Source organism: Lissotriton helveticus, chromosome 6 (assembly GCF_964261635.1).
Source record: "Lissotriton helveticus chromosome 6, aLisHel1.1, whole genome shotgun sequence".
Classification (NCBI taxonomy): Eukaryota; Metazoa; Chordata; class Amphibia; order Caudata; family Salamandridae; genus Lissotriton; species Lissotriton helveticus.
The window spans coordinates 1543954230-1543968677 of NC_136067.1; the positions used below are offsets into that span (position 1 = coordinate 1543954230).

Below are 14448 nucleotides of genomic sequence, written 5' to 3' on the forward strand. Positions count from 1 at the left end.
TCTGGACCCAAAGGAGCCTAAAAACTTCCAACCCATAGCACGCCTCCCATTACCTGCAAAATTGGTTGAGAAAACCATGAACTCGCAGCGTAGCACTTTTTTTATGTGAAACCAACGTTTTAGACCCCACTCAATATGGGTTTAGAGAAGGGCACAGCACAGAATCCGCCCTGTTAAAATCTACGGAGAAGATAAGGGAGGCTGTGGACAGAGGAGGCAAGGCAGCTCTGATTATGCTGAACCTGTCCGCAACCTTTGATACGGTCCATCATGATGTACTGATGGACTGTTTGTTGGCATGCGGTGTCCAAGTCAAAGCATATGAATTCCTGAAATCTTTTCGGAAGGACAGATCTCAAACTGTGGCATTGGATGAATTTCATTCCAAGCCTTTCTCGTTGCCATGCGGAGTGCCTCATGGGTCCTCTCTTAGCCCAACTCTTTTTAATGTATACGTTTCCTCCCTGGCGACTCTGATTAGTTCATTTGGATTCAGCCGGACAGCATATGCAGACGACACATAAATTGTGGTGGCTCTGCGGCCTGGTCAGGCAACAGGAATTGATAACAGGTTCCATGATTACATGGCAGCTATTGGGAGTTGGATGTCACAAAACTGCCTGAAACTGAATTCAGGAAAGACTGAGGTCATCCTAATTGGAAATTATCCCAAATTCTGGACCCCAAGGTGGTGGCCAGAAGATATGGGGACTCTTCCAACTCCCGTTAGGAAGGTGAAAAACTTAGGAGTAATCATTGACGAGAAACTTAACTTTGGCGATCGAGTCAACGCAGTGACATCATCCACCTTCTTTATAATCAGAATGATTAAGAAAGTGCTTCACTTCCTGCCGGCTAACAGGCAGCGGACTGTAGTCACTGCACTTATCATGTCCAGACTCAATTACTGCAACAGCCTGTACTTAAATATGCAGGAACGTTTTTTGAATAAATTACAACTGCTGCAAAATGCAGCAGCACGGCTGCTTACTGGTACTCCCAAATTTGCCGCCATATCTAAGGAAATCAAAAAACTGCACTGGTCGCCGGTCAGGAAACAGGTGCACTTTAAAGCACTATGTACCGTCTACAAGGCACTACATGGTATTGGCCCAGACTTCCTGAAACTGCAAATGCAGCGGTACATATCCAGAAGAACCCTTCGCTCTGGAGGAGCCAAGTTGGCGATAGTGCCACCCATCAAAAAGTCTTCATGTGGGGGGGAAGCTTTACGGTGTGCGCAGCCAAGGCCTGGAATGATCTTCCCCCGTATTTGAAAAAGGCCCCTGACCTCCTCACTTTTCAAAGAGGATTAAAAACTTGGCTCTTTACGCTTTAACCCTCTCTCCTATTTCAAGTTCTCAGAGAATTAGTGGTCAGCGCCCGGACACCCTCGGGTAATTGCCGCGCTCTAGAAATAGCCAAAACATAACATAACATGGCCAAGAAACAAAGTGAACTTTATGACATCACTGATAAACAGAGGCTAACTCATCTGGCAAGTAATCAAAATCATTCCTTTCAAAGATAAACAATAAATAAAATAATACAAATGGCCTCTAGCACATTTCTCACGGTACTGAGGCACAAACACACACTTTACAGGAATGAAACACTCAAATACATAACACAGCCATGCATAGGTGAATAAATTAGCTTAGCAAAAAATCAAATGAGGAATCATGGCTCAACAATCCCTCAACACACAATAAAACTCAATTACTGGAGCACACCACAGCTAACAAAGAGCCGTACAAATGCCCATATTCCAGACAGGCCTCAGGGCAAGAAGGAAGGAGACATAAATGCCAGAAAAAAAACAGGTAAAAAGAGCATCACGTGCACTGACTTTTGGGGACACGTTCACTCTTGATGTCTTGTAGAAGAAAGTTGTTCTGTGAGCGCTGGTAGATTTTACCAAATTAACTAGGCCCCTAAACATAATGGCCAGATAGAACGACGCCTTAAAGTGTTTATTTTATTTTATTAATAAGAGACCACTGTGACTATCGTAAGCTAACTACCCTGCACATGTCCTGTGAATGTTACTTTGATTGGCAGTTTCTTATTAGCTTTCATGACGAGGAAAAACATTACTGAATCTGGATTAACTCAGAGAAAGTGTTACAATTTTAAGAATTTTTAAGTTAAACTACAGCTCTCTGGTATACACAGCGCCTATTTACCCAAAGTCACATGAAATACCCCAGTTTAAATCCTCTCCATGAATGAACCAGAAGTGTGCATTGAACACAAGATCCTACAGCGCCAGCTATATCAACAAGAAGACATATACCATTTTATTTCTTCGAGACTGCACCATGGCCGCCATTCTGCTGACAAGTTCTATTGTGGGGCCTTCAAGTGGCCCTACTGAGAGCAGCTGTGCGCGCTAATTTGTGGTTCACTGAGATGTCAATAGAGTCTTCAAACGGAAAAACAACAGCTGCAGAACAATACCTGGCCCGGCTGCAAATATTCTGAAAGGCAACGATTTCGGCTTTTAACGCGAAAATGAAACTAAAACCCTAAAGTGATGCTGCACTATGCCCCAAAATGATGTGCATTACGAACTTTGTGCACTTTCGCATGGCAGTGTATGCAGGTACTTTTCGCTTGGGAGTGAATCTGAAATATTTACCTCATCAAGGGACTTCTTTCACTCGATGAAGCACTTGCCTCCGAGCTGAGTTTCTTCTTAGCCTTGTCCATGACATTAAGGGCGCCGGGATACAAATCTGTCATAAAAAAAGAAAATGGTGTTCTTCAGAAATATGTATCTGAGAGACTGTGTTTTCAACCGATGGCTATAATTCAAATTGCCCGTTTCAAGTTGCAGAAATCACACGGATGCCCCAGTCGACACCTGACAACATTTAATTGCCTTAGCATACAGAAAAAAAAAAAATTGTCACACAAAACACGCTGAAATTACTATCAAATAAATGTTATAATAACTATAAAAAAGAGGTATTAAGTGAAAGAAATGTTAACAGAGAAGCTTGTGTTTTCAACTTAATACACGATCTATAACTAGCAGATCGAGCCGTCGGAAACATATGTTGTCTGTTAATATTATGCACATTGCAAGGGTCATATCTCAACATTAGTAGTGGTGTTGGGTTCGTGCCGTACAGAGCTTTATTCACAAGATTTGCATAGATCAAGGTTAACCAGAAACTTAAATAGATTTCACCATGATCATGAGGCCCGGAACGATCCCTTGGAAAAAACAAGCATTTTCAATGCAATAGGTCTCGCATTATTAAAGTTTGAGCTATTGGTGTTGCATTATTTAGCAATGCCAAAAGCTCAAACTTTAATAATGCGAGACCTATTGCATTGCAAATGCTTGTTCTAAACTGGTGTGGACTCCTTTTATAGTGTTTTTACTGTGTTACTGTCTGGGTATGCACAAATACTTTACACATTTCCTCTGAGATAAGCCTGACTGCTTGTGCTAAGCTACCAGGGGGTGAGAAGGGGTTATATTAGCGGTGTAATCCCCTTACCCTGACTAAAATAAGGGTCCCTACTTGGACAAGGTGCAAACCTCTGCCAACTAGAAATCCCCATTTCTAACAGTCGCCTATTATGCAACTTGTTACCTTTTGAACTGCACTGCATTTAACACTTTGGACAGTTCCACAAAAGTTTGAAATGTGTTCTCTTCTGCTAATTCAGAAACATCAAGATGCAATGACCTGCTCTGCCATACATTTCAAGGCATTCACACTGCCTCTTCTGCCCTTCACGAAACTGCATGCAAACTGCCCCTTCAGTCAAGCACCGTCATGCATGAAGACTGAGGTTTACATCCATCCAGGGCTTTAAGTGAGTTGGAAATATTGGGGGGGGTCTCTCGAAGGGGCGTGGTCAATGTAATTAAGGGCGTGGCTTAAAAACATGTAAGCTAAAAAATCTGTGTTTAGCATAGTGTGCCGCTGGTCTTGAATTTTGCTGTTTCTGTCATTGCATCCAGATATATGATACAACAAGTAACATCATAAATACAACAAGTCAGGACTATTGGCTTTGTCACAGGTTGTTAGTGGCATAAGATAAATAAGCAGCAACTATGGCTTGTATATAATATTGAAAAAGCTTCCTCTTAAAGCCCTAGTGACACCACGACAATGTTGCTGCTCCTGAGATTGAAAAACAGAAGGGAATTCCAGAGAGAAAATGACTCTCTTTAACCCCTTCGATGCTGGTGACGGAACCGTTCCGTCATCAGTCACGGCTGAGCTGTGCTGATGACGGAACGGTTCCGTCACGACCGCGCCCTGTTCTGGAATGTCCAGCACAGGGGCGGAATCGGCGCCGCGGTCAAGGTGTTAAAGGATTTCCCTTCCCCCTGCAGCGCTCAACTGGCATGACATCATGCCGTAACTTGTGTACTAGTGAGAAGTGGGCAGTGTGAGCGCGGGCACAATCATCTGACTGTTGTCACTGCAGTGTGGGGAAAAAATGGGACACAGCCCAATAGAGAGCCGTTACGAGGCCCCCTTTAAAAAAAAAAAACTGCCGGTGCTCAGCACCAGTGAGGCCTGTCCCACTGAAAGCCCTGCGTCCATCGTCGTTTTTTAAACACATAGGGGCAGATTTACAAGCACGTTGCGCCACTTTTGCATCATTTTTAACATGGGAAAAGTGACGCAAAAGTGTCACAAGGGCCTTGTAAATCTGCCCCATAGTATTTCCCTTGGCCACAGCTTCACATTAGCTGTCCCTAAGAAGCTGTAGTTAATGAAGAGCACGTTGCCAGCCCTGACAATAGAGTCCGAAGGCGTAGCGCTGCATAGACTGAAGCCACAGTCCATAGTACCAGCTTTATCTTTTAATCACCCCCTCGTACTTATGGGATAAGTCGGTGCTCTGCAGGCAGGAGATTACCTGACTTGCGCTGTAACTCCTGATATAGGCACAGGACCAGGGACGTAGGTTTCATTGATGCAACAGGTGCAGTGGCACCGGGTTCTAGATGCCTGTGGGAGCAGGGAGCCGTGATTATTGCTATAGTTTATAATTGAAACAACAGTCAGATGCAATTCGTTCCTTGCACTAGGGCCTGTGACACACTGGCTGCGCTGTGTTCTCCTAACATGAACCTCAGAGCACCAAACTGCTCCGGTGACACAAGTTATGATCCGTCAGACAGTCCATCAAGTAAACCTCCGTTCCTTTCAGAGGCGCGGGAACCGTGTTCTGTGTGAATTCCATTGTTTGCCAGTCCCCGCAAGACTATCCACTGATGCTGTCAGTGTTGCAGTGCTGAGCATGATGGACGCCGCAGTAAGCAGCTGCGTGCCGCGTTGTTTCCTCTGGAGCAGCACATGCTCCAGTCAGAGCGCGGTTGCTGTGGGCTGGGGAGTCAGCGCCATTTTACAGGTGTGGGAGGGGCCGCGCGAGAAGGGAAGCCTGGTCAGACTTCTAGTTCCCGACCTATCGTTCTGGGCACTCGTTTCTACCCGTTGCTCGCAAACTGTGTGATATAGGGCATGGCGTCTAGGACCCTATGCCTGAATTTCTTAACAGAAAGCCAGAAGCGCTGAGAGAGTGATCGTCATTGCTGAACAAAAGCTCACAGAACCAGTCGCACAACTAACCAGGCAACCAACCCCAGATTCAAACGAGCGCAGGCGGGCCCGCGGCCCTTGTACCTTCTACTTCCATGGCCCTGGTCTGCCCGCTGTCCTCGGGCTCGGGTCGTGCGCAGCTGATATTAGACCCGGGTCCTTGTCCGTACTCTCTTTCCGCGGCGGGCGGGCACGCACGCGCTCGCTCAGTGCGTAGGAGGGACGCACTGGTCCTTGTTCTTTCGCAGCTGTATAGGAGGCCGAGAGGGGGCACGCGCCCGGCAGTCAGTCAGACAGACGAACGGACCGAGCGCCATGGAGCCGCCTGTGCTGCTCACCGCCTGCCTCCTGCTGCTCGGCGGGGCCTGCGCCGACCTCTCCGGTGAGTGTGAGGAAAGAGGGGGGGGACATCTCACCCCTGGGCGGGTGGGGGTGGCGGCGGAGGCAGGCAGGCAGGCGGGGGGTGTGTCTCTGTACGTGTGCGTGTGTGTGTGTGTATGTGTGCGTGTATGTGCGCTTGTGTGTCTCTATGTGTGTGTGCTCGTGTGTGTGCGTGCGTGCTTGTGCGAAAAGCTGTGGCTGTGTGTGCATGCGAGAAGTGCATGAGGCACAAACTGTAGAGGGTCGTGTGTAAAACTGAAACTGACATGCTGTTCACAGTTGACGCGCGCGACCTAATCCAAGTCGAAGATCTGCGCGTTCACATCTCTTGTCTCCGGTCTGTTCCCCTTGAGTCCTTGAAAGCTGACATGACTTCAATAAGTCTCGCAGCGACGAATCGCTTTCGCGATCCGGTTCGCAGGTGCGAGACCTAAAAATGGCAGTCCCACAGATCGTCTGATGCATACTTATTCTCCATTCTCCACTATCTGATCCAATCATGTGCAGAGATGTGTAGACCAGAGTACAGTAGAGCCAGACAACAGTTCTCAAGAATGGAGAGTCTTTTGATCTTGCACAAACGAGACTTCATGAGTGAGTGGTCAGGATTCATGCCCTTTTGTTGCCATGCCTCTAATATACTATTGCGCAACCTCCTTCGTAGCGTCTGATAAACGTATCCTTGTCCCAATTTTTTGTCTTGAATTTTGACCTTCCGTCCTGAATTTTTGTACTGAATTTTGACCCTTTGTCCTGAATTTTTACACTCACTTTCCTGAATTTACAACAATGCCAGTTGGTCAACCTACTTTCCACCTGTCCAGAATTTGCTTCCATGACAGGTGTGACCCCTCAGTCACCCTATCTAACCTCGTTCGCTTTGATTCCCTTGATCAGTGCTTTGTGGCTTACTTCTCTATCTCAACTTCATTGCACACCGTCCACATCCAGTTAATCAATACCAGTTACTCAATATGTGAGTGTTGTTATGAGTTCTTACTTTAATGCTCTCTATTGTAAACGACCCAACCGTTGGGTATTTTAATAAATACCTTATATAATGAACTATTTATTTTGCAATGCAACACATTTGTGTAATGTCCTTGCTATATATAAAATGGGGATTTAGAGCTAGTGAGCAAACGAACTCTCGTCTCTTTCACTTAAGATTGCACGTACATCACGAAAAGTGCGAGGACGTACGCTACCAACGCGAGCCAAGTTTCGTTTCATTGGCACGTTCACAGGGCGGGGCTGGCGGGATTCGCATTCCTTGAGACGGAAGGAGGGACGATTTGTCTGTCCACGCCCTTTTAGTTAGTTATGATGATCCCCGCTATCCTCAGAATCTTCCTTTGTTGACTGAGGCTGCAGGACGGAGAGTTGGAGTAGTATTACACCGGCGTACTTGGGGTTGGTTAACACTCCCAGTTCGGAGGGAATAGAGTATTTCACTGTTAATGTCGTTTTAGTACCGAATGTTAAACGCCCGTTTGTTTTTTAAATGAAAAGATTGCAGCATTTCAGTGCGCGGACAATGGGTACAGGTGGCTTGTTATGCGATATAATTCAATTGCTTTTACGAGAGTAAAAAAAATGAAGACAGCAAATATAACATTAATGCTGAAAAAAGAAGTTTTTTTTAAAACGGGGTGTTCGTAGAACGAGTTGGCCTTCCCTAGTATTTGGCTCCACCTTCCCTTCTAATATAGTAGTAGTGTTAACATGCTTGGTGATGATCTGTTTCAGTTATGTAGTTGCATTTCTTGGAATTTATTGGGATTTGTAGTTGAGGCGTTTCTGCTAGCGAAGAATATATTTGTGAGCTGCGTGACTAGGAATGCCGCCCTTGGCGTTTTGTAGAATGGTAGTGTGTAAATAATGGGTAGTTAAGTGGGTTCGTGTTATCGATGTCGCTGTCAGTGCCATGCTGTAAAAAAAATAAGGAAATTATATTTTTATTTATATGTATATATATATATAGTTATATATATATATATATATATATATATATATATATATATATATATATATATATATATATATAGATATATATATATATCGTTTTACACGCAACGGTTTGCAATATTACTTGTGAAATGCCAAATCACAGGAGCATATATGCATGCTGCCTCCTAAGAATGAAGGTTGATTTTTTTTTTAACAAATTGCACGTGAATATGGACTGCGGTAGCAATTGTGGCAGGATTGGTAATCTTGGCGTGTCAACAGTTGTCAACGGGAAAAGGGCGATTTTGCTGGGGGCGTAGTTCTTCACTGATTTGCATTTGAGTGGGGAACATTTTGGACGGAAGATAAATTGGAATACTCTATTTTCGGTGAAATTTATTTTATCGTTCCTGAATAGGGACGGTTGCAGATATACTTAATTCCTAACGGTATCTGCTCCCGGCACGTGTTTGGTGTAGTCTTGCAGAGCTGGATATTTTGGAGCTGCCATTTTGAATACACGTTAGAAGCGCACGTTTCAGGTGGGTTGGGTAGTTTTAGTGGCTCCGTCGTAGAGCCCTCTTCCCCCCGCCCGCTTGCAGTTAAAAGAACAGACGTAAGCTATCGATTATGTTCCCACCTACCTCAACGTTGCTCGTCTTGTTCTTTGTTAATCTGCTGCAGGTCAACTAATGTAACTTTTGCAACTATTTGATTGAAATCTTGACCACATTGTGTTAAGTAAATAGATGAAGGACTAGGCGGAGAGATTCGTCCCACAATCTCTGTCGTGCTCATTTTTCTTCCTCAAAAAATAAATGTTGAATGAAATGATAGGCCATATACCATAGTTTATTGCTTCGGTTATATACCGCCTTGTCCCAGTCATGCAGCATACTTGCCCGCTCACCCCTGGGCGGGTGGGGGTGGTGGCGGCGGCGGCAGGCAGGCGGGCGGGGTGTGTGTCTCTGTATGTGTGCGTGTGTGTGTCTGCGTGCGTGTATGAGCGCTCGTGTGTCTCTCTGTGTGTGTGCTCGTGTGTGTGCGTGCGTGCTTGTGCGAAAAGCTGTGGCTGTGTGTGTGTATGCGAGAAGTGCATGAGGCACAAACTGTAGAGGGTCGTGTGTAAAACTGAAACTGACATGCTGCTCAGTTGACGCGCGCGACCTAATCCAAGTCGAAGATCTGCGCGTTCACATCTCTTGTCTCCTGTCTGTTCCGCTTGAGTCCTTGAAAGCTGACATGACAGCAATAAGTCTCGCAGCGACGGATCGCTTTCGCGATCCGGTTCGCAGGTGCGAGACCTAAAAACAAAGCATTGTTAAAGCTAAAATATTTGGCTGTTTTATGAAACAGATTCTTCATCGACTGTCTAACTTGTGTTTGAGTGGAGAGGCGAGTGGATGAGTGTGGGGATAAGACAACAGTTAGAAGGATGAATGACTGCCTCAGTGCATGTATAAGCATAGAGTGATTAAGTTCATAGATTGATGAATAGTTGAATACGTGATGGATGGATGAATGAATGAATTGGCGTGTGCATGAACGTGTTAATGAGCATGGATGAATGCAGGTAAGTTACACCACACTTACAGATCGAGTGCTTAGACTGGAGTAGAAATTGAGTTAAAAAATCAAAATAATACCACTGTAATGCCAGGGAAGGCATTACATAACGGCTGGGATCTGTCATGTCCTAAACGTTTGTAATACATGCATAATTACCATTACCAACATCCAGAGAGCCACAGCCAGACAAGCGTGTAGCCTAAACATACGAGACCACATCAATCCTGCCTTAAAGGACTTTTTGTGGCAGCCACTGAAAGAACAGCTATTTCTACAACCCAACTCTACACCCAAAAAGGAACCTTGGATCCAGAATGGCAGCCTGTGTGCCATGAGAACGGTGACCGAGAGCGGGGAAAGTGGGTAAGAATAACGTGGCTTCGTCGACGGACTGGGGGGCAGGTTGAGGAAGCCATTTTGGTTTGGTTGACCTCCCGTCCAGCTATCGGACTAGGAGACACTCAGCACAGCGTAAAACCAACCCAGAGGTCTGGGCAGGAAGGGACTGTTATAATGAACCACTTTAGCACTGTTGGAAAGCACAGCTCTATAATAATGGACTGACCAACTGCAAGACCAGAGAGGAGGTGGGGAAAGAGTTGAGGGGCAAGCATAGGTCACCTATGTTTAGAACGATGGGTAGGGTCGACAGGCTCTCTGCTGAGTTGGGGGGCGGGCAATTGGGGCGCCGTCTGGCATGGTGGGTGGTAGGGGATGGGGAATGGAGGGGGTTTGCTACATGTTTATTAGTTGTTTTGTTATTCAGTTTTCTATGTTACAGTGAAAGAACAGATGACACTCTTCAACACGTCCAAGACACTGGGTCCGACACAGGGGGATCAGAGGGGCACTGGGAGTGGGGACATTCGGTGAAGCCCCAACGCACTGTTAATAAAGAAACCAGAACAGCTTTCACATGACAAGGTAAGTCCAGGTTGAAATGAAAATAATGTCCTGGAACGTAAATGGGCTAGGAAGTAAAGTTAAGCACGGCATCGTGCTTCGGCTTATTAAACACTCCCCGGATGTGGTTCTCTTGCAGGAGACCCATCTAATGGGCAAAAGCTGTAAGGCCTTGAATCGCTGGGGCTACAAAATGAAGATGCATGCAGGCTACACATCCGGTTCACTGGGTACAGGAATCCTCCTCAAGAAAAACCTACCCCTTATCACAGAAAAAACATGGACGGACAGACTGGGTAAATATGCAGTGGTTTCGGGGATATGGGCAGGCAAAGTAATCAATATTCTCTCCGTATACGTTCCCCCCTCGTTGGTAGACTCGACCTTGACAGACCTGGGGGCACAAATACTGGAACTCCCTATGGGTCATCTATATATGGGAGGAGACTTTAACATGGCAGGCTGCGACTTACTGGATCGTATGCCACCTAGATGCCAAACACCCAGGCAGACACGACTGGTAGATTTTGTTGTCCGCAGTCAGCTTGATAGATGTCTGGAGATCTCTAAACCCCACTACACCAGAGTGCACGTTCCACTCAGGAGCACATGGTAGTCATTTGCGAATTGACTTCTTGATTTTTGCTCTCCACACTCCTCCCTCACTTCTCGGAGGTCCGACATTTGGCGAGAGGTATCTCCGGCCACTCTCCCATATGGGCAAAATATAAGGTGAGTGACCCGCGACGCAGGGGCCCGGTGGCAATAAATCCTTGGTACATTAAGGTACCTAAAATAAGAAAAGGCCTGGAAGAGGCAAAGTATCTCTACTTTCAGTTTAACCTTAATGTAGTCGCTTCGCCACAGATATTATGGGAAGCATATAAGATGGTGGTCAGGGGTTTGGCCCTTTCGGTTATATCTGGACATAAAAAAGAGAAAAGAGCGACAGTTGTGAAACTTGAACTTGAAATCCTTGATTTAGAACTTCAAATCGTACGAAACTATGATGATGATGCACAACACACAAGACTATAGAGACAGCGTTACAGAGGAGGCCAGGAATAAAAGTAACGAGACACAACACCGGATTTATGAAACTGGTGACAAAGCAGGCAAACTACTGGGCTGGTTGGATCAGCGCCAGAAACCAGATAGATGGGCCCCATTGCTCACCTCTAGATCCGGGGAGGAGATCAGGAACCAGTTAGGTATTGAGGAGGCCTTTGCAGACCATTATGCGAAGGTATACTCCACCAGTACGGAATACCCAGACAGGAATCCCTTGAGTTCCTGAGGGATATCTCACTCCTGGTGTTGACGGAGGAAGAGTGCCAGCCTCTGGAAGAGGACCTTACGATAGCTGAAATAACTTAAGCGATAGGAGCCCTGAAGTAGGGAAAAGCATTGGGGCCAAACGGTATCCCAATTGAATTATACAAGCTCACAGCGCAGGTGACTGCGCCTCACTTCCTGACAATGTTTGAGTAGAGCAACACTATTGGCAGACTCCCAATAGATCAGACACTGGGGAATATAGTGGTAATTCACAAGAGGGGAAGGCCGAGGGACCAATGTATGTCGTACCGGCCAATTATGTTGCTGAATGCAGAAGCAAAAATTATTGCGAAACTATTGTGCAGCAGCTTCCCCCTCTCCTCCTGGCCTTGGCCCACCCGGACCAATCCGGATTTATGCCAGGACGCAACACCGCCCTGAACCTCAGGCGCCTGCATGGTGTCTTGGGAGGTGCACACAGAATCAGAGAAGATGCTGTGGTCCTATCCCTAGATGCTCAGATGGCCTTGACACCTTTGAGTGGCCTTATATCGTGGCGGTGCCCAAACGTATGGGATTCGGACCGTGATTTCTTTCTCGGCTCAGCCTCCTGTAAACAGCACCGCACGCGCAGGTAGTGGTCAAAGGGGAAAGATCGCGTATATTCCTGATGCAGCATGGCACTAGACAGGGATGCCCCCTGTCACTCTAGTCTTCGCATTGATACTTGAGCCAGTGGCAGCATGGATCCAAAGCGATCCAATAATGCGTGGCCTACGATGGTCGGTGGACTGGGAGGACAGGCTCTTGCTGTATGCAGATGATATAATTTCATATGTGGCCGCCCCCGAGCCTCTATAGCAAGAATAATAAATTTGTTTGCTACATTTGGTAGGCACTCAGGCAATGTCATCAATTGGCCCAAATCTGTAGTGTTTGTTCTTAGCGGACAGAGACCGAAGTTACCGATGGACTGTGAGGCGCAGATAGCCACCGACAGATTTTGATACATGGGCATTTTTATAACAACTGATCAGGCGCGCTTTTTAACCCAGAACCTGCAATCTCCTTTGGAGCGCCTTAACAGAGATGTCCACCACCGGCGAGCCCTCGCTCTCTCACACCTCGGTGGAGCGGCCCTGTTTAAAATGATGGCCCTGCTGAGATTCTTATATGTAGAACAAAACAAGCGCTTCCCGTTCTGGACTCATACTTCAATTCGATAGACCGTGAGCTACGCTTCTTCCTTTGGGATGGTGGCCCCCAAGAATCGCCCTCAGTAAATTAGCCCATTGCTGGTATGATGGGGGAATCGCGTTGCCACATATCCAAACGTATTACAGGGCAGCTCAACTTGCAACCGTTAACCAATGGGTCCACCACCCGCTAACAGAGCCACATTGGTGAAAATGGGCCGTAGGGCAGACGCAACCTGTAACAGAAAGTGTGGGGGAGTGGGATCGTTTTGTCATATCATATGGACGTGTCAGGAGATTCAGGAATACTGGTGGGCGATCATGTCATGCATATCGGGGTGGTGGTAGAAGAGTTCACACTTTCGCCTAAGTGGTGCCTTTTAAATGTGTGGGAAGACACCAACCTGGGACGAGCAGATCAAACCCGGATGACCCTGCGTTTTATACTGGCAAAACACAATATAGCTTGCCAGTGGGGAGCTATCCCCCACCCACACTCTGAGACTGGAAAAAAGATATGGACTGGTGTATGCTGGCGGCGAAAACAGTCTATGTGAAAAGAGGGTGCCCGAAAAATGGGGGAGAATTTGGAACAAATGGAACGAATATTGGGGTAATCCAAGCACGCCTCTAGTGGGTGAAACAATCCTCTCCACTATCCACTCAGAGAGCAACATCAATATAATGGTGGGTAAAGAAGCCGGTGACCTTGAGATGATCAATCAATCAATCAATCAGGGGTTTGTAGAGCGCTAGATACACACCCGGAATGAGTCTCAAGGCGCAGGGGGAGGAGGGGCAGGTCCGCAGATCCTGGAGGATTACTGAGTTACGTCGAAGAGCCAGTTCTTGAGATCCTTTAGGAATTTGGGGAGCTATGCAGTCTGATGGAGGTGTAGAGGGAGGGAGTTCCAAGCCTTGGCCTCGAGGAGGGAGAAGGTGCGCCCTCCTGTTCTGCTTTGCTTGATTCAAGGTACTGCTGCAAGGGAGGGTTGGGCCGAGCGGAGAGAGCGCTGGGGAGCATGGAACACGAGGGGGGGGGGGTTAAGGTTGGCAGGTCCGGTGTTGTGGAGGGCCTTGTGTGAGAGGGTAAAAAGTTTGAAGGTGATTCTCTTCTCGATGGGGAGCCAGTGTAGGGTCCATAGGTGCTGGCTGATGTGGCAGTAGCGCTGTAGGTTAAGGACTAGTCTGGCGGCGGCGTTTTGGAGTTTGCGGGTGAGGTTCTTGCTGATCCCGGCGTATAGTGGGTTGCGGTAGTCAAGTCTGCTACTGATGAGGGCGTGTGTGACAGTTTTCCTGTGTTCTGGGGGGATCCACTTGAAGGTCTTGTGGAGAAGGTGTAGGGTGTGGTTGTAGGAGGAGGTGATGGTATTGACCTGGCAGTCCATGATAAATAAGGATGCATTGTGGCAAGGAGTAATAATGCTTGGTTGTGTATCCAATAATGACAATGTAAAACTAAGTGTACTGCTCTATTACAATAAAAAGATTTAAAAAAAAAATAAAAAAAAAGAATGGCAGCCTGGAGTCCTGTCTTTTTTGAAAGCCTGTTGTTAACCACACTAACCTAGCATGACCGCTGAGGCCTAGTT

General features: G+C 46.6%; 1 protein-coding gene across 2 annotated transcripts in view; it reads right to left on the minus strand.

Moving 5' to 3' along the window:
* Window positions 1-14448, minus strand: part of KIZ (kizuna centrosomal protein) — an 824452-nt gene that overhangs the window by 262541 nt on the left and 547463 nt on the right. For both annotated transcript variants that reach the window (XM_078649325.1, XM_078649324.1), the window contains one exon: window positions 2642-2738. In XM_078649325.1, the coding sequence (XP_078505451.1) occupies window positions 2642-2738 (97 nt within the window). The remainder of the gene's footprint in view (window positions 1-2641; window positions 2739-14448) is intronic.